Source organism: Chrysemys picta, chromosome 9 (assembly GCF_011386835.1).
Source record: "Chrysemys picta bellii isolate R12L10 chromosome 9, ASM1138683v2, whole genome shotgun sequence".
Taxonomy (NCBI): domain Eukaryota; kingdom Metazoa; phylum Chordata; order Testudines; family Emydidae; genus Chrysemys; species Chrysemys picta.
Genome location: NC_088799.1, coordinates 51,109,106 through 51,128,971, shown reverse-complemented (window position 1 = coordinate 51,128,971; position 19,866 = coordinate 51,109,106). Strand labels below are relative to the sequence as shown.

Genomic DNA, 19,866 nt, shown 5'->3' with positions numbered 1-19,866 from the left:
AGAAAGCCTATCACCTTTATTTTGGCTGCAAAATTGGAGATCAGGACAAGAGGTGGGCCCCACACATATGCTGCAACACTTGTGCAACAAATCTTCGCCAGTGGTTGAACAGGAAAAGGAAATCTATGCCTTTTGCAGTGCCAATGATTTGGAGAAAGCCAACAGATCACACCAGCAATTGTTACTTCTGCATGGTGCCTCCAGTTGGGAAAGGTGTGTCAAAGAAGAAAAAATGGACTGTGCATTATCCAAACATTCCATCAGCTTTACGCCCAGTACCCCACGGAGAAGGACTGCTGGTTCCTGAGGCACCAGAATCATTCTGACTTGAGTCAGACGAGGAAGAGGATGAAACTTCTGGTCCTGAACCATCAGTGTCACAGGACCCACCTTTTCTCCCATCCTCCTCCTCTGAACCACCCCTCATAACACAAGGTGAACTGAATGACCTTGTCAGGGATTTGGAACTACCCAAGAGTAAGGCAGAGCTATTGGGCTCCAGATTACAGCAGTGGAATTTCCTGGCAGATGATGTTGGGCTTTCCATGTTCCGTGACCGTCAAAAGGATCTTGTCCCATTCTTCTTCATGGAAGGTGATCTTGTAGCCTGCAACAACATCAATGGTGTGATGGCAGCCCTCAACATTGTTCATAATCCAGATGAGTGGAGACTGTTCATTGATTCATCGAAGACGAGTCTTAAAGCTGTTTTACTGCATAATGGCAATGTTTTGCCATCAATTCCAGTTGGTCATGCAGTCCATATGAAGGAAACCTATGACAATGTGAAACAACTTTTGAGGTGCATAAACTATGACCAACATCAGTGGCAGCTTTGTGGCGATTTGAAGGTTGTTGCTCTCTTGCTTGGTCTGCAGACTGGATACACAAAGTTCTGCTGTTTTCTCTGCGAATGGGATAGTCGTGCAAGAGATTCCCACTACATCAAGAAAGATTGGCCACTCCGACAGTCATTGGAGCCTGGGAGGAAAAGTGTTCAGCATCCACCACTTGTTGAATCAAGGAAGATTTTGTTACCACCCTTACACATCAAGCTGGGTCTGATGAAGAACTTTGTCAAGGCCATTGACAAAACACAAGCAGCTTTCAAGTACCTCCGTGGAAAATTTCCAAGGTTAAGTGAAGCTAAGATAAAGGAAGGTGTCTTTGTTGGTCCTCAGATTCGTGAACTTCTTCGAGATGATGCATTTGACCATGCACTGCGTGGCAAGGAAAAGACGGCATGGAAAGCCTTCCAGTTAGTGGGAATAAATGTTCTCGGAAACAACAAGGCAGACAACTACAGGTTGTTGGTGGAAAACCTCCTCAAGGCATACAAAAGCCTTGGTTGCAACATGTCACTAAAGATACATTTTTTGAACTTTCATCTAGATTTTTTTTTCCCACCGAACTGCGGAGCAGTGAGCGACGAGCACAGCGAGCGATTTCACCAGGACATTGCAACAATGGAGAAACGCTATCAGGGCAAATGGAGCCCATCAATGCTTGCAGACTATTGCTGGACAGTGACAAGAGATGCTCCGTTTAATGAATACAAGAGACAAGCCAAGAAGTGCCGAGTAGACACTGAATAGGACTAAACTATGTACATAATAGTTTTTTGCCTTTTGTTTCATAATTTTTATTTATATAACCCTTTTGCTGATTTTTAAAGTGTTACATAAACAGGACAGGTGAAATATTATCATGTAAAGCAACCATAAACACATGAAAAGACCTAGGTTTACAATTTTGATTAAAACTCGATCTACATAATATACATAAACAGAAAATGTAAAAACTTAAATATCTTAGAAACAGTAGCCAATCAGTTGTTTTAATTGTCATATTTGAATTCAGCACATCAAAATACATAATAAATAGCACATTTTATCTCTGAAGCAGACGACTTCTCAAAAATTGTAGACCAGTGTTCTAGCCCATTAACCCCCACCACGTGATGCTCACACAGGAGTAAAGTGGACTTAGTTTGCTGCAACTTAATCCTCTTTAGAGGGTGAATGTCTGAGCTAAATTGAGGGTGGTGACTGGCAAGTCAGGTAGCGCTCATAAAGTTGGGGGCAGGACAGAGAAGCATCATCTTTAGCCCCCACTTCTTCACAGCTTCTGAACCACTGCTAGAAGGACCTCCCTACCACCCCCTCCCCCGGCACCTGTGGTAGGCGTTGCTCCTGTACTCCAGGCAGCAGCAAACAGGATCTCCTCTTCCACATATCTCTCTAGCCGGGATGATGGAAACCACGTTCTGCCACTAACGGGAAGAAATTGGATCCTGGCACAGTTGCGTATGGATGCTCAAGGAGAGACTCTTTCTTCTCCCACTTCCAAAGCAGCATAGAGGGAAGCATCTGGACTACCTTTGGGCTTGCTCAAGGCCACCATACACATTTTCTGAAGATACTGTCTGCCAGGAATCTCCCTCCTGGGTATCTGCCTCCTAGTGTGAGAATGGCAGAACTGAATCTTCCAGAGTTTGTAGAGTGGAAGCCAGCCCCTTAGTGGTGTCATGTGCCACCATCAGAGTGTAGAAATGCTGCCTTCAGAATATTCCAGTTGCTTCCTTCTTGACTAGTCCGTGGGGGAGCTCCTGACAGCTGCTGCACCAGCATCCTTTCAGTCCTGATTTTAAAAGTGTGAGGTCTCTGCCTCATGCTCTCCATCACTTTTTTGGGTGTGTGCTGCAGCTTTGGCTCTCTGTCCAGGTGTCTTGCTGTTTTCCCCAGGAGCCTTGTCTCCAGTGCGTTGTTGCTTGCTCTGATCTGTGCTGGGCTTTCAGGGCCCCTCTTTCTCTTTGGCGTATATGTCAGAGGAGGAAGAAAGGCTGCTGTCAGTGTAGCAAAGCGATGTCCCTGACCAGGATTTGGGTCACAATGCGCAGGGACATGAAGAATGCTTGCAAATGTCACTCCACACTAAAAAAGCATGGGGATGGGAATTCAATCCAACCCCTCCTGGAGAGAGAGATTCTGTTGGTTTGGCACAAGGGTGGTGCAAAATGCCCTGCAGAATAAATCCTGAGTCAATGAAGACTGGGTGCTGAGACTTGGTACTAGTGCACACTACGGCCTGCAACGGAGTCTTGTAGGGCAGTTCTCATCTAGAATGCATGGTACATCTCCCCCAAAGCAGAGATCCTCCAAGTGTCAGCCCCATCTCACATATAGCACTTGAAGGCAGTGGCATTGCATTCCAGCCCATCTAAGGAGGTGGAGCCTTCACTAAAGAGACGAAGGCAGGAGAGGCCATTACGTCTCCATCAAGAGCCCTGGATTTCCCTCTCCTGTATTAGTGCACTGGAAGCAGGGGGGGTGATGGTGCTTTTTGGTTACCAGTTGTCCTTGCCAACCTTGCCTGGACACTGTCCTATGCAAGGCTGCCACAGAGCACTCAGTGGCACTTCTCCTGTCCTCCAGTAAGGGTGGCTGACTGTGCAGGCTGGATCTCTCTGCTCATAGGAACTCTAGGATACTTCCCTACCACCACAGGGTCTGATTTGTTGGAGGGAACAGCACTACCAATGTTGTGTCTTTTGGGCTGGTGTCAGTGCTGCATGGTTGAGCAAGATATGTGGCGGTAGTTGTAGCGTAACTGCACTGGCTGGGGCTTCGTGTTCTCAGATGACTGACGATGGACACCACTCTGGAGAATGTCAGAAGATCAACCCATGTCTCCCCTGGGCTACTGTAGTCATTCGGGGATCGACGACATAAATTGACTGTTTGAATGGCAGCTGTGCTGCCTAAATATTCAAGAAATACTTAGTCCTGTACTTTTCTGTTTATCTAGCGAGGGAAAAAATTCCTTCCTTTTCTCATTCTTGGTCACTGGCCCTGCTGTTTGTAATGTTAAGTGCACTTTCATTTGAGGCGTCTCATGAGCTTCTTTTGCTCCAGCAGTGAGAATCCTGCCAGAGGGTCTCTCTAAAGATGGGAAAACGTTCTGCTTCTCTGATGTCCCTTTGACCAGATTCTCTGCCACCTCCCGGCCAGAGATTACTTTCTAGAGAGTTCCTATGCTTACACCTGAGCTCTATACTTATATTGCTTCTCTTTGAATTGGTTTTATTACTATTTTGGAGCTTTAATTCCCGTGCAGTTGAAGGAGCAGGCTGGACTGTTCAGAGGGGAGCAAGCAACGTGGAGCACTACACAAGGTTAAAAGTCTAAGTGAAGTAGCATTTCCACTGCTGTCATACCAGGAAGCTGAGCTTCAGACCAGCAGAACTGTACACACTCTTTCCTGTCTCTCCTGCTCCCACCCATGTCTTGCAGCCTAGGCCACTAAGTGGAGGAGATGTGGGTGGGTCTGTCTTTCCCTTAATACAGTGACCCAAGTAGGTGCGATATGGTGTTGCGAGTGCTAACCAGGGCATCTGACACCCCATGCCAGCCAATCAGATCCCTGCCCTCACTTTCAGACAAGACGTGGATATAGACAGGACATCAGAATACAACTTCAAAATAATCCATTGAAATAGTCTTAAACATGGCTTTACTAAGTGTGGTATCAATATTAACACATAAAGAAAACACCCAGTAAAATGCTAGACTAAGTGGATTGTTCCAGCAACACAGAAGGCCAGAGAATGTATCCTGGGCTCAACTTTTCTCCCAGGCCAGTAGGATCTCAGGGTGGTGTGTTAAGTAGTATGTGTAGGAGAATCTTGAGCATCTCCTCTAGCTGCCTCTTTTTTGTCTCCACCCCACTCCCATCTGCTGCCTTGCTTAGTTTGTAGCAGAGGTGACTGTCTCATTGGGTCCCAGCCCTTTTGTGTTTCAGTCTATCCTGTGTTGTGGGAGGATGTGTAAGAAGGCTTTAATATAACAGCATTATCCACTTAGCGCCACCTCTCCTTGTGAGAGTGCAGGATTAGCTGAAATGGACTTGTACAGCCCTTCTGTTTAACTGTCCAGTGAGATAGTTGGACTGCCAGATGTTTGTATTCCATTGCTCAGATGTGCCAGCTGGGGTGCCCAAGTGGTTTCTGTGTCAAGTCAGATATGTAAATATTGTGGGGGTCTTTCACGCTGTGTGATAACTGTTCCTTTTCTCTTGTAGGTCTCAAACAGCTGTTGAAACAAGGATCTGTGCAGAAGGTGTACAATGGACTGCAGGGATACTAACACAACAAATTGGACTTGATTGCAAATGAAAAGTGAAATCAGTGATATTTATCTGCAGTCTTCTTCTGCCCATTGTAGAACGAAAAGGAGGGAGGGTGGAGCAATGGTTCAAGCAGATTTTTGCAAATGGTGAAGGTGGTCAGATGGCTTAAGGAAAATATTTCCTTTTTCAGGGCATAACTGGTGCTGCCTATAGAGTTCCCGGTAGTGGAGCAGTGAGCAAAGCCCCTGAGCAAAGAAAATGGGGGCAGGGGAGTGTTAAACTCGGTGCAAATTGGAAATTCTGGTTTTTAAATATATTTTGATGTTACTTTTCTTGACCCTCTCAATGTATTTTCCTCGTTTCTCTTTGTGTGTCTCTCACATTGATCTTCCCCTAACATTTCCTCTCATTCTCAGCCCCTCCCCACAGAGTCTAATGGGCCGTATTCTTTCAGAACACACAACTCCACTGAAAGAGGTCAGTTTCTATTAGAAGTGAACTGAGTGAGGGTCTTGGGAGTGGCTATGGAGCCATCGGATGGAGTTATGGAGGTGGTGAAGATGGCCTCTTCTGACTTTCTTAATGCCAAAAATAGTCTTTTGCCCGCAACATTCACACAAAGTTTCAAGCCAGAACTGAGTCTGGTCTTTGAAAATATCAGCTATCACCTTGCCCTTTCTTCACTTTATAGAGCTCTAAAAAAAATAACCCGTCTCTTCCTGTGACTGGTCTAGAACGCTGTTAGGAATTCTTCCCACTCCCCCATCTCTTTGCACACACAGGCTTGGTTGGAATAGTTCGGTATCCCCTGCACTTAGTCCTCCAAGAGAACAGGAGCAGCGGGGAGCACTGTAATGAAACTGCTCAAAGTTTAATGGCAATTGACTGGCTATGCATCTAAGTAGAACTGGCTCTATTGTAGCTGCAAGCACTTGGTCTCTAAAGAAGGCTCTGTCCTAATGAAAATAGGTGTGTGACCTACAAGCTGTGCTACATCTGACAGCTAATACAGGCTATAGCTCTGCACCTCTCTTCGCTGGAGAGGAGGGCTGTGCTGCTCGGCTGGGATAGGTTTCTCAGGCCCTTTCTGGTGTCCTCCGTGAGGCTGCCCATGGGGGTGTGCCATTGTGCGTTCCAGCACACTGGGAAGCCATAGCTGAAAAAGCCTTGAAGCACATCCAGCTGGAGAAACTGGCTGTGTGCTACTTCATTCCATGCAGGTAAAGGGTGAGAAATGGCAACCAGCTATTCCCACCTGTGGGCAACTGCCCCCTCCTTTCCTCTGCTCTGCTGGGGCTAGTGCTGACCCTTACTTTGGGAGCATGGCAGAGACTGAGCAGCAGAGCAGAACGTACATGCACACTTTTGCAGTGCTGCTTTCCTCTCCCCTGAAAAGCCAACACTCTCCACCCCTCTCTGCACTGTAGCCCTGTGTGTGAGACTTTGGGAGCTTCTTGCTAGAGGCAGAAGAGTTGGGAGAATTCAAGTTTAGTTTTCTTAAATATATCCTGAGTAGTACAAACATAAAGCACTTGGGGGAGCTCAGTGCCCCTCTCCTCTGTCCTGCTCCTTTCCGGTCCTCTCTGTGGTGTTAGACAACAGCAGAATGAAATGCTGTTTCTCCCACCTGCTGCTCTGGGATCTGTTGCAACTAGGTTTTTCCTTGCCATCTTCCAATCATAGAGGCACCTCTGTTTTTGCTCTCTGTAGTGCAGCATTTCTCAAATGTGGCCACCAGGGGCTTTTTGTGTGGCCACAACAACCTTCTGGGCAGTGATGGGGAAGAAAGGGGGGCAAAGTATCCAGCTCTCCCCCTCCCTCCCTGTTGCTCCTGGATGCGCTGCCCTGCAGTGCCTCTAGAGACAGGTGGAGCACAATGTTGCAGGACCAAGGTGAGCTCTCCGTCTACATTGGGGGCGAGGCTCAGGCTTCAGCCCAGCGGGACTTTGGGAGCCAGGCTGTGGGACTTCAGGCACCCCCTGGCTCTGTCCATTGGTCCCAGGCTCCTGCCGCTATGTGACGGGAGCCAGCCCTGGGTGCTGACCCCTGCTGCCGGCTGAGCAGCAGTGGGCTCCCAACACCAGGCTTCAGCTGCGCAGCCCCTGGCTCTGACCACACAGCAGCATGTGCTGGCTCCCGGCTCCAGCTGTGCAGGCTCCCCACGCACCCCATCGCCCTGGGCCCCCACTGCCTTCTCTTCCTCCCCTCCCCCCACCCCCTTTTCAGGGCTTAATTTGTCCTGGGGCTTGCTGAGAAAAGTGATATTAACAAACATACAAGTATCACTTTTCCCAGCAGACTTACTAGCTAGGTGGGAGGCTGTGATACGTGATTAGTATTAGTATCTCGTATCACAGCCTCCCAGCTAGCTACTAAATGTGCTATGAAAAGTGATATTAACGAACATACACCTGTCACTTTTCACAGCATTATTTTTATTATTGAATCTGCAAAAAAGACAAACCTATGTAAATAATTACAATGATGTGGATGTGTATATGAGCATATTTATCTGGTTTTCCTAAACTTAATGAAGTATTTTAGGAAAGTGTCAGTGTGGCCACCTGCAAAAGTTGGTGGCCACACACTGAGGGCAAGTGCACAGTATAGTGACAGATGGTGGAGCTATGCAGAGATCTGCCAACCTCACTAATTCCCCTGCGTGACCCCTCCACTGGAAGTGGCAGGCAGTTCCACTGGGCCTCTCCACACTCTGTTTCCAGGCAGGCACTTCTCCATTGTGTGCACTGATTGTTTTCTTCTCAGTGCCCCCTGGCAGGGCCAGGGCTTCTGAGCTGCTGCAGGCTCCTGCACATGGCCTAGCTGCATAATGCCAGCACCAGTACCGGCAGCCTGGACCTGTTGGGCAGAAATTCAGCAGCAGAAGTTTTGGAAGCAGGAAGCCAGAGCTCCTTGGCTGGGTTTTCCCTGTTCTGAGTGGGGGGAAATACGGCATCCAGGAGTCTCTCTGAAAGACTGTTAAGTCAGAGAGGCAGGAAGAATTCAAGGTGCAGGACCCCAACCACTGCCCCCTTTCAAACTTCTATGGTAATCAGGGTTTGGGCATTTTGTTGGTTGGCCCAAATTGTTCCAGGAAGGTCCTTAGCCAGGCCTGGTAGTGGGTGTTATCCTGAACTCCAGCTCCCTTGACAGCAGCTCTGAAACCAAAGAGGAGTAAATAAAACCCCAAGCCTTCCAAGCCATCTTTTAAAAAAAAAAAAAAAAATCCACATCAGACAATGGGCTCTCAACATGATCTGAGTTAATCTTCCCACAAATTTAAGTCCCCCTCTTTCATCTATCCTGGTGCCCCTCATTCCACTGGACTCAGGCAGTGCAAACCTCATTTCGCCAGAAACGGTTACCCCTTTTCCTGGGGGATGGGGATGGTTGTTCATTCAAGACTGGTTTTGCCCACACTCAGGGACAGTATGTTAGACCCATTTCTGACAGATTTCACATCGGGATTTTTCACTGTCCTACAGGGAAGCCTGTTTCCATGTGCACTTTATCTCTGCCACCAATGCTACCCACCCGCTGCAACATTGTGTTCCAGGGCACTCAATATTGCTGGAATGTTTTGCCTATGGGGTATTGCAATGCACCCACAATATTCCATGCTGCTGGGAGGAGTATGTTGGGAAAAGGAGGATTGTTGCAAAGGGGAAAGAGAGTTCAGTAGGTGGATGAGATCTTGATAGTAAGTGAAACTGAAGAAGAGCATGAAGGGTTAGTGCAGTAGTTACTGGGTTGCTGCCAAGCACACACCTTGAAACCTAACCCTTCTAAAGCCCAGGTCAAACAGAGAAGTGCAGTATCTGGGAAATAGACTCAGGGAGATCAGTAGATAAGGAGAGAGTGAAGTGTAACCTTCCACTACCAGTGGATACTAAATACTTGCAGTCCTGTTGGGGGCTGAGACTTTATGGTGGGATATGCAGAAAAAGCAGGACCCTTGTATGAGGTGCTTAAAAGGCTGCAATGGATCTGGACAGAAGAAACAACTAGTTCATGGGAAAGCTTGAAAAGGGTTAATGGAAGCATCTGCTTTGGCTGCCCCCAACAAAGACTTGTTGCGTACTATAGCAGAGCACTGACAGTTCCAGAAAGCTAACTGGGAATCTGTGAGCAAACTGCTCTTGCTGCTTACTGGACACGACAGAAAGCCCAGGGAACTATCGGAGCAAGTAAAGTAATTGTTAAAAGCCGCCATGCTCTGGGAAAACTACTAAGTCAGGAAAATTTATTAAAAGGGCATGTGAGTGGATAAGGCTGTACAATTGGTCTTTGCTCTCATGACCGAAAATGTCCAATTGCTCACCCTGAAAGAACCTGAAATATCTGTATGGTTCTTTCAGAGCCCCAGGAGGAATCTAAAGCACACGCTGTCTTTACGACAACTCCTGTTGATCAGGTAAATGGGAAAACAATCTGTCTTGTGCATGTAGCTTATATTATAAAGAAGGAAAGTGAATTACAGGATCAGGAGACAGGCAAATACGTAAATCCTTTCAATATAAGCTAGAGAAGGGAGGGACACAGTCCACAGATGTCAGCAGTTGTAGAAGTGTTGGAGAGAATGAAAAACAAACTGAAATAATTATTGGAACTGATTCAGATTAGATTATGTTTATAAAGGTGCCACCATTTATCTTCCATGGTGGAAAACTATGACTTTTACAGGAATTGATGGATCTTAAATTAAACATACGATCCTTTGGCAATGAATGGAAGAATTGGCAGCCAATTTTAATAAGTTCAGACTGGTTAAAATAAAATCACATAAAGGAAAAGGTCCATTACAATGGGGGAATGAACAGGCAGATAAGCTTGCAAAGAAGCAGCAATCACTGGTACAATATTGGAAGCTGTGCCAGTGGCAATAACCACCCAGGCACAAGCAAAACAAGAACAAAAAAATGATGAAAACAACCAGGAAGGATTGCTATTATTACAGGACATTCAGGCAAAAGTTGAGTTGGTACAGCAATGGATTGTAGAATGCCCCTCAAAGTGGCAGGGCATTCTATGGAAAAAAGAACAAAGCTTAATTATGTCAAAACCAAACAATTAATGGGTTTTAGCAATCTTAGCAAATGCAACACCTCCCTTTGGGATGGATACATGGTTCTGTTGTGGGGGGACAGCTGAAATTCGAAGAGGCATTGGAGAAACTTAAAAAGATGAGCTGGTGGCCTGGAATGAAAGAGGATTTGAATGTCCATATTCATAGTTATTTAACATGTGCAAAACAAGACCTTGCTAGAAGGAAAAGGCGAGGAGAATTAATGCATCAGGCTTTAAAGGGTCCCTTACAGCGCTTGCAGGTGGGTTTTGTGGGACCCTTGCCCACCACACCTAGGAAGAATAGATTTATGTTTGTAATTGTAGGTAGCTTCAGGAAATGGGTGGAAAGAGAGTAGTCTGGTAGCTGCAAAAGTGTTGTTAATAGAAATCTTTCCTAAATGGAGTTTACCACACTGTATTGACTCTGATAATGGGCCAGCTTTCATCAGACAAATGTACCAAAGTGTGGGTACATGGGCTGGTATTCCCCTACCGTTACACATCCCCTTCCACCCTCAAGCTGGAGGGCAGATGGAAAGCATGAACAAGTCCCATAAAATTGAATTATCCAAACTGTGCAATGAATTGGGAACAAACTGGGACATGGTGCTTCTATTGTATTTTAAATCTTGGCCGGAACATTTACATTTCCCAAAGGAGTCACTCCTCTCTCCTTTAGAATCACAGTTAAAGTAACAGTGAAATCCTTGCTGATCTTAAACGCAAAAAAGAAGCTTACAAGAAGTGCAAGATTGGACAAATGACCAGGGAGGAGTATAAAAATATTGCTCAGACATGCAGGAGTGAAATCAGGAAGGCCAAATCACACTTGGGGTACGTCTATACTTACCTCCGGGTCTGGCGGTAAGCAATCTATCTCCTGGGATCGATCCCAGAAGTGCTCGCCGTCGACGCCGGTACTTCTGCTCCGCGAGAGGAGTACGCGGAGTCGACGGGGGAGCCTGCCTGCCGCGTGTGGACCCGCGGTAAGTTCGAACTATGATAGTTCGACTTAGCTGAAGTTGCGTATCTTAGTTCAAAGTGGGGGGTTAGTGTGGACCAGCCCTTGGAGTTACAGCTAGCAAGAGATATTAAGAGTAACAAGAAGGGTTTCTTCAGGGATGTTAGCAACAAGAAGAAAGTCAAGGAAAGTGGGGGCCCCTTACTGAATGAGGGAGGCAACCTAGTGATAGAGGATGTGGAAAAAGCTAATGTACTCAATGCTTTTTTTGCATCTGTCTTCACAAACAAGGTCAGCTCCCAGACTGCTGCACTGGGCAGCACAGCAAGGGGAGGAGGTGACCAGCCCTCTGTGGAGAAAGAAGTGATTCGGGACTATTTAGAAAAACTGGACGAGCACAAGTCCATGGGGCCAGATGCGCTGCATCCGAGGGTGCTAAAGGAGTTGGCGGATGTGATTGCAGAGCCATTGGCCATTATCTTTGAAAACTCATGGCGACCGGGGCAGGTCCCGGATGACTGAAAAAAGGCTAATGTAGTGCCCATCTTTAAAAAAGGGAAGAAGGAGGTTCTGGGGGACTACAAGCTAGTCAGCCTCACCTCAGTCCCTGGAAAAATCATGAAGCAGGTCCTCAAGGAATCAATTCTGAAGCACTTAGAGGAGAGGAAAGTGATCAGGAACAGTCAGCATGGATTCACCAAGGGCAAGTCATGCCTGACTAACCTAATTGCCTTCTATGAGGAGATAACTGGCTCTGTGGATGAGGGGAAAGCAGTGGATGTGTTATTCCTTGACTTTAGCAAAGCTTTTGATACAGTCTCCCACAGTATTCTTGCCAGCAAGTTAAAGAAGTATGGCTGGATGAATGGACTATAAGGTGGATAGAAAGCTGGCTAGATCGTCGGGCTCAACAGGTAGTGATCAATGGCTCCATGTCTAGTTGGCAGCCGGTTTCAAGTGGAGTGCCCCAAGGGTCGGTCCTGGGGCCAGTTTTGTTCAATATCTTCATTAATGATCTGGAGGATGGCGTGGACTGCACTCTCAGCAAGTTTGCAGATGACACTAAACTGGGAGGAGTGGTAGATACGCTGGAGGGTAGGGATGGGATACAGAGGGACCTAGACAAATTAGAGTATTGGGCCAAAAGAAACCTGATGAAGTTCAACAAGGACAAGTGCAGAGTCCTTTGAAAACTCATGGAAGCAGTTCTGCAGAAAAGGACCTAGGGGTTACAGTGGACGAGAAGCTGGATATGAGTCGACAGTGTGCCCTCGTTGCCAAGAAGGCTAACGGCATTTTGGGCTATATAAGTAGGGGCACTGCTAGCAGATCGAGGGACGTGATTATTCCCCTCTATTCGACGTTGGTGAGGCCTCATCTGGAGTACTGTGTCCAGTTTTGGGCCCCACACTACAAGAAGGATGTGGAAAAATTGGAAAGAGTCCAGCGGAGGGCAACAAAAATGATTAGGGAGCTGGAGCACATGACATATGAGGAGAGGCTGAGGGAACTGGGATTGTTTAGTCTGCAGAAGAGAAGAATGGGGGGATTTTGTAGTTGCTTTCAACTACCTGAAAGGGGGTTCCAAAGAGGATGGATCTAGACTGTTCTCAGTGGTAGCAGATGACAGAACAAGGAGTAATGGTCTCAAGTTGCAGTGGGGGAGGTTTAGGTTGGATATTAGGAAATACTTTTTCACAAGGAGGGTGGTGAAGCACTGGAATGGGTTACCTAGGGAGGTGGTGGAATCTCCTTCCTTAGAGGTTTTTAAGGTCAGGCTTGACAAAGCCCTGGCTGGGATGATTTAGTTGGGGATTGGTCCTGCTTTGAGCAGGGGCTTGGACTAGATGACTTTCTGAGGTCCCTTCCAACCCTCATATTCTATGATTCTATGATTCTAACTGCAGTGTAACAAACATACAACCCCCGTGTTGCCCAGTCTTATGGTTTCATTGGTAGCCTTGCAAGACCTGGTGTTTTTCCTAACTCCCCTCTTCACCCCTGGAATCCAGAGGTTGTGTGAGAGCCCAGTTTTCATTTGAAAAAAGGAAGGTTCAAGATCACATGGTTGCAGGGACCCACTTGAAAACATGACCACACATGCACCTCTTAGAGAAATGAGACGAATCCAGCATTTATTAGAGTTTTTTGCAGCCTGACTCGTGCTTTTTAGGGTTCCTAATTTTGGTTGGACATAGGGTGACCAGATCACCCAAGTCAAATATCGGGACGCGGGGGGGCGGAGGCGTGTGGCGGGAGGGGGCAGGGCAACAAAAAAAAACCACACACACACACCCCTTTCTCCACAAGCGCTGGAGGGAGGCCCGGGAGATGCAGGGGAAGCATGGGGCCGGGGTGAGTGAGAGTCTGGCCTGGCCCCGAGTGCAAGTAGGACTCAGTCGGGCGGTAGGGAGAGTAGGGGGGTGGCCCACGGGGCCAGGCGGTGGCTGTTCTCCCCTCCTCCCACCCCCGGGCAGCAGGACTCGGGAGCAGCTGCTGCTGCAGCTCCCACTGCCGTGGAGGGAGGAAGCGGCCGATGGCGAAGCTCGGCGGCTGCAGCTCTGGCGCCCGGGCCCGAACCCCCCGAGCCCAGGCCTGCTGCGGGGACCTAGCAGCGCGCATGCTGTGCCCAGCAGCGTCTGGGCTGCTGCCCAGCTGGTGCAATCCCGCGGCGGCCCCCGAGTGGGGGCAGCAGGCCCCAGCCCCCCCGTCCTGCTCGGGTCCCGCAGGGGAACTGGACTGCCAATGCCTCCGGCCCGGGACCACCGCGGGATTGCGCCAGCTGGGCAGCCCCCCTACTCTCCCTACCACCCTGCCTGCACTCGGGGCCAGGCCGGACTCTCACTCACCCCGGCCCCGCGCTTCCCCTGTGTCTCCCGGGCCTCCCTCCACAAGCGCTGGAGGGAGGAGGAATGGCGAGCCTGGGGAAGAGGCGGGGATTCGGGGAGGGAGCCAATGGGGGAAGCAGGGGGCGGAGTCGGGGCAGGGGCGAGGGGGCGCGAGCACTTCCGGGCTCCGGAGTATTTGCTTGTTTGTCCCGTATCCCGACCTAACATTGGTCGGGACACGGGACAAACAAGGAAATATCGGGAAAGTCCCGATTAAATCGGGATGTCTGGTCACCCTAGTTGGATGTATTCCTGGAGGTTTCTTCACATGACGTAATCTTTAATTAGATTCATCTTTCATTCCTGGAGACTCCAGGCCAATCGTGAAGGGTTGGCAACCCTGTTTTTTGACCCCTGGGGATGTGGAATCCTGCATGTCTTCATCCAGCAGGTTCACTGAGCTGCATGGCCTCAACGTGGTTCCTCCAAACAATTGAATCCTCTCTTTGTATGGCAGAACCGCTCTCTGGTTGGCAAGGGGGCAGGTGGGCTCCTGAGCTGATTTATGGCCATCCCCAGGCGGTGCGAAGAAATTGTTAGCTGTTCACACAGCCCCCTTCGGATGCACAGCACCAGATTTAGACTAATAGATCACAGACTGAACCATCCCTGACCAGGCTGAGCGCCAACAGTGCCAGGGCCCAGGCACACCGGCACCCAGATGGCCACGCCCAGCGCCACTGCTTGCAACCACCACCCCCGTGCCCTCGCCCAGTCAAAGGAAAAGCACTGGGAGCGTCTGTGAGGCCTTGCCTATGAGTCGGGCATGGCTCTCCCCAGCCACCAAAGGGGAGGGGCTGGTTGATGTTCCAGCTGCCCCCCTCCTCACCCAGCGCTAGTGCCTGAGCTTGCCCCTCCTGGCTGGGTGATGCCAGGTTTGCCCCTGGGAGTGTGTTGGCTTCCTCTCTGGCATGGTCAGACCTGCTCCTTCTCAGCTCAGCCTTAACTGGCCTGGGTGCTGAGATGCCCCCATGCCATGCCACCCTCCCCATTTCTGGCCCAGAATGGGCAGCTTCCCTGCCCCCCACCAGAAATCTATGTCAATGTAACAGCCCTCACCCCAGACCATGCAAAGGTTGTGGCCGCGTCTCCAACCACATCTCCTGACCCAGAAGGACTGAAGCCCTCGCTGGGAACATTCCAAACCAGGGCTGGGCAAAGCCCCCCAAGGATGGACAAAGGGCTAATCCTGCCGTGGCCCTAGGAGGGCTACTTGGTATCTGAGTCACTGCTCAGGGCCCTGAGTTCCCCTGTAGGGACAGGCGGGGAATGGGAGAGGGCAGCCAGACGGCAACTGGCGGGGGCTAGGGGTGGCTACAAGAACAGGGTGTGGTAGGAGCTGTGGACGGATGCTGCCCCATGTCTGGCACATAGCTGAGGAGCTGGTACTTTAGGGGCAGTGATCCACACGCAGAGCTGATCAGCCGTGGGGACTGAGCAGCGTTCCCCTCCCCTTGCCGGGGGCGGCAGCTGCCGAGCCCCCCGTCACACTGCACAGTGAAGGCTGGCTGGGGCATGACCTCCTCCGGTACCACTACTCCGCCCTCCCGTGCAGAAGAAGACTCCGACGGCCAAGGCTGCCAGGGCGATGGCTCCCAAGGTGATGCCCAGAGCCAGAAGGGTGTGCGAGCGCCTGTGCTGTCGTTCTGCAAGACAAGAGGAACGGGCTCAGAGCCGGGCTTCGCTCTCAGGGGCCATGCGCAGTGGGTGCCGGGTCTGGTGCATGGGACTGATCCAGGTTCCATTCCCATGTTCCCTCCATTTTCCCTGGGCTGGGGGCCCGAAGGGAGCCACTGCCAGTGTCGTAGGGGGTTTGTATTCCTGCTGCTGGGCAGAGGGTCCTGGTGCCAGCATGGGCTGGCGCAGGGATTGCTGGGCTACAGTGCCCTCCCTACACAGCACCCCTGGGAAACCCATGCCCGATGGTCCCCCCTCACTTACTGATCCTGGCGCCATTCATCTTGCTGTGCCGCCTCACGAACTCCACACACGTCGTCTCCAGGAAGGACTGCAGCTCGGAGGTGGTCTCTGAGTACCGGCTCACCTGGGCATGAGTGAATGTGGCCAGCTCGTCCTCCTTCTTGTTTCCCGGTAGCACCCAGCTGGCATTGGCCGCCCGGAAGCTCAGGAAGTCATCTCCATTGAATGCCACCTCGTAGAAGCTGTGAGAGGCGCCATCAGGGGAGAGCTGGCAGCCCAGCTTGCAGCGCAAGTGCAGGGGGTCTGTGAGGGGGCAGAGCCGGAGGGGTCAGGCTGGCATGGCCCAGACACAGGGGTCAGGAGGGCACATGGAAGGAGGGGTCATGGGGGAGCACCCCAACCCTTCCTTGTTTTGCCAGAGCAACCCTCGGGCAGATGGGGGGCAGTCAGCAGCACCCTCCTCACTGCTATGTGCTCCCTGGGCTCAGCCCCATCTCCCCATCTCCTCACTTCTTTCCCCCGATCCCACCCCCACTCCCTTTGCGCTCCCCAGATCTGTCCCTCACTCAATCTCCTTTACCCTTTTTCTCTCCCTTGGCCTGATCCCTCTACCCTCCTCCTTCCCTTCTCATTCCCCACTGCCATCCCCACGCCCCCATACCTACTCTCTCTGCTTCCCTACCCCAGCCGGTGCCACACACTGCCAGGTAACTGATGTGTCTGTTCCCCTTTCATGGTACTCTCAGAGTTCCCGGGAAAGCTAGGTGGCAGCTGCCATTTTGTTCGCCGAGTGGGCGCAGTCTGGAGCCAGGAGACACACACAGCGCTCGCTCACAGAGACTTGACTCTGGGCCACCTGGCTGTTTCCTTTTGGCTAAGATCTAAGTCACTGCTGTTGATAGGCTATGGCAGCCCCTGGGGGGCTGAGCAGGGAATAGGGCCAAGCTGAAAATTGTGACAAAAAATCTGGTTCAATCTGAACTAGGGTTACCGTACATCCGGATTTTCCCGGACATGTCCGGCTTTTTGGGCCTCAAATCCCCGTCCGGGGGGGAAATCCCAAAAAGCCGAACATGTCCAGGAAAACAGGGAGGGGCCGGCGCCGCTGGGTGCTGGGCCGGGGATCAGGCGGGGGCCGGCAGTGCTGGGCCGGGGGTGCTGGCCCGGGGGCCGGGGCTGGGCCGGGGGCTGGCGGTGCTGGCCTGGGGGTGCTCGACCGGGGGCTGGCCCGGGGCCAGCACCCCAGGGCCCGAGCCGAGCCAGGCTGGAGACGCTGGGGCTGGGGCCGGGGCCAGCCGCCAGAGGGAGCCGCTCGGTTGGGGGGGCGCAGACTGGGCCGCGCCTCCTCCCCCACACCCACCCCCAGCTTACCTGCTGCCTGCTTCAGGCTTCCCGCGAATCAAATGTTCGCGGGAAGCAGGGGAAGGGGTGGAGTTGGGGCGTGGGCAGGGCTGGGGGCAGGGCCGGGGCCCTGTGGAGTGTCCTCCTTTTGGACACTCAAAATATGGTAACCCTAATCTGAACCAAAACCAATTTGCTTGTGGAATCAAACAATGCAGGGGAAAAGATTGTTTCAAAAGGGATTGAGTTGGCTCGAAACCAATGCATTTTTCAACCAAAACAATTAGTTGAAAAGCATTTGCCTAGCAATCCTGGTAAAGCATAACACCCTCGCCCCCGCTGCACCTCCCTGCCCTCACGTTACACACAGCACCCGGGGGGTGGGGGCAGCGCAGCACCCTGCCTGGCTGGCCCATCTATGGGTGGCAAACACCATGCATGCCCCCCTGTGCCATCCAGCTGATGCAAACTCTGTTTTTTCCACTTTGCTGCCACCCCCCAAGCCATGTCACCAGCGCCAGGTGTCAGAGGGGCCCATGTCCCCAGCGCCGCTCCCGCTCCGGTACTCACACTGCACCTGCCTCTCCTTGGTGATCACCTGCACGAAGGCATGGAAGGTCTTTAAGTAAGTCTGCAGGCTGCGCTCCATCTCCTGCCACTGTGCCGGGGGCTCCAGCGGGAGCAGCTGGCTGGCATTGAAGCCCTGCAGGCTGTGGGCCAGTACACCGTTCAGAGTGGCATTCCCCCAAAATTCAATGGTGCTGTTGTTCGGGAGGTGGGAGAGCTGAATCATGGTGAAGGTGTGCAGGGCTGGGAGGGACAGACACCCAGAGAATCAGAGAGTCGGAGGGCACTGGGCCAACCACATCCCCTGGACAGCTGACTTTGGGCTTCCTGCCACACAAAGCCCTCCCTTCCAGAGGGCATTCCTCCATCACTGCAGCAAGCCCCCAGCCTCACCTGCTGGCCCACTGGCCAGCTGCTCGGGCTTGCCCGCACTCAGCCATGCATGGGAAAGAAAAGCCCACAGGTAATTCCTGCAAGAGGGCTCAGCAGATGCTGGGATTTCCCTGCCATGCTTCACTCATTGCGGGGTTTCCCTGCCCACCTCCCCCCTCAGGGGATCCTGTTCTCCCTCTCCCCCCCTACCCCAGCACTGCCAGTCTCTCAGACATGCTAGCACCGCTGGTATCTCCTTGCGAAGCCGTTTCAGACTGGCCGGCACCAGCCTTTCCGGTGGTGCTTCAAGTGCAGGAAAAGCATTTAAGCTGGGAAGGGACCTGCCACTTCCCCATGTCACAGAGGTTGGAGGGAGATGGGGGCTGTTACAGTCTCTGCAGGGGGAACCCTGGCCTGAGACCCCATCCCATCCCTCGGCCACACCACTGGAAATCACACTCTCTCTCTCAGCTGGGCTGATCAGAGCGAGGGGTTGTCTCCATGGCTAAGCCCTCAGAGCCGCTCGGGACCCGGTGGCTCTGCAGCTCCCGCAAGGTGTAAGAGCCCTGCCTAGGGGTGCTGGGGACCCCTCTTACCTGCCCCATCTCCCTGGTGGCAGAGAGTACCGACAAGGAGCAGAAGTAGCAGCATTCCCGCAGGCTGGCTGGGGGGCCCAGTCACGGCTCTGTTCTAGCCTGGTGCCCTTGATGGAGGAGTTGCGGGGTCCTGGAGCCTGGCAGAGCAATGGCAGGGGCCCCGTGCCCTACGCCTCTGTGCCAAGCTGTGCAAGGGATGTGAATGCAGCGGCAGTGCTGTGGAGCAATCAGGGCTGTGGGAGGGAGCTGGGGCTAGCAGGGAGGAAGAGGGCGGGAATGTTAGTCCAGCTCTGTTATTGCAGCTCTGTTCCATTTCTGCAGCTGCTGACACGCCTTCTCTGCCAGCCCAGGGCCTGGCTCCCCTCTGCTGTCCCTGCAATGTGGCTGGGCTGGACCCTGGAGCTCACATACCCAGGGCTGATGCAAAAGGGGAGGAAGTATTCCGGGGCCCTGAGCTCTGGAGACCCCCCGGAACATATATAATGAGTGAAATGGGGCCCCAGCAAACATGATGTACCAGCTCCCACCCAGCACCTTCTCCTGCAGGGGGGAGTGTTTGTTAACCCCAGCTGCCAGGCCAAGCTCTGATAGGCTGAAGAGTGGGCTGGGAGTCAGGACCCCTGGATTCCACTCCCAGGCTCACATTGGGGTGATTGACAGAGGCAGGACTCCTGGGTTCAGCTCCAAGATGTGATGGGGAGTGTGGACTAATGAGTTAGAGCAGGGGGACTGGCAGGCAGGACTCCTGGGTTCTATGCCCACCATGGCTGCTGACTCCTTGTGTGATCTTGGGCAAGTCACTCACCTCTGTGCTTCAGTTTCCCTCTTTGTAGACTGGCTATGGACCCTCCAAGGGGATGTGAGGCACCGGGGTGGGCACGTGGGCTGGCTATGAACTGCACAGTGATCCCTGGATGGCCTTCTCCAGAGAGGACGGAGAAGTCTGCTCCGTGCTTGAATCCTGGCCATGCTCTGGCTCTGTGCGGAGCACCACGGAGCTGGCTGGCTCAGGAGCCATCCCCAGGAG

The 19,866-nt window shown here is 51.7% G+C and overlaps 2 protein-coding genes across 3 annotated transcripts in view; one reads left to right on the top strand and one right to left on the bottom strand.

Moving 5' to 3' along the window:
• Positions 1-5,459, top strand: part of DNAJB11 (DnaJ heat shock protein family (Hsp40) member B11) — a 23,814-nt gene extending 18,355 nt beyond the window's left edge. The window contains exon 10 of the mRNA XM_005303663.5: positions 5,080-5,459. Within this exon, the coding sequence (XP_005303720.1) occupies positions 5,080-5,144 (65 nt within the window). The 3' untranslated portion in view covers positions 5,145-5,459. The remainder of the gene's footprint in view (positions 1-5,079) is intronic.
• Positions 1,411-19,866, bottom strand: PROCR (protein C receptor). 2 transcript variants are annotated; one of them, XM_005303664.4, is made up of 5 exons: positions 19,645-19,866; positions 18,840-19,091; positions 17,875-18,114; positions 15,985-16,266; positions 1,411-15,689 (listed from the first exon to the last, which is right to left on the bottom strand). In XM_005303664.4, the coding sequence occupies exons 2-5, from the start codon at positions 18,892-18,894 to the stop codon at positions 15,529-15,531; spliced, it is 738 nt and encodes a 245-aa protein (XP_005303721.2). In that variant the 5' UTR covers positions 18,895-19,091; positions 19,645-19,866; the 3' UTR covers positions 1,411-15,528. The 2 variants fall into 2 exon arrangements, with proteins under 2 accessions (XP_005303721.2, XP_042709378.2); XM_042853444.2 differs by lacking the exon at positions 19,645-19,866 and having other exon boundaries at positions 18,840-19,117.

What these genes read in the sequence shown, in the direction of transcription:
- PROCR (XM_005303664.4), bottom strand. Translation starts at nt 18,894, where the DNA reads ATGCTGCTACTTCTGCTCCTTGTCGGTACTCTCTGCCACCAGGGAGAT. An exon ending in CAAGGAGAGGCAGGTGCAGT is followed by an intron (nt 16,267 to 17,874) that starts GTGAGTACCGGA and finishes GCCCCCTCACAG; the next exon opens with ACCCCCTGCACTTGCGCTGC. An exon ending in GATGAATGGCGCCAGGATCA is followed by an intron (nt 15,690 to 15,984) that starts GTAAGTGAGGGG and finishes CTTGTCTTGCAG; the next exon opens with AACGACAGCACAGGCGCTCG.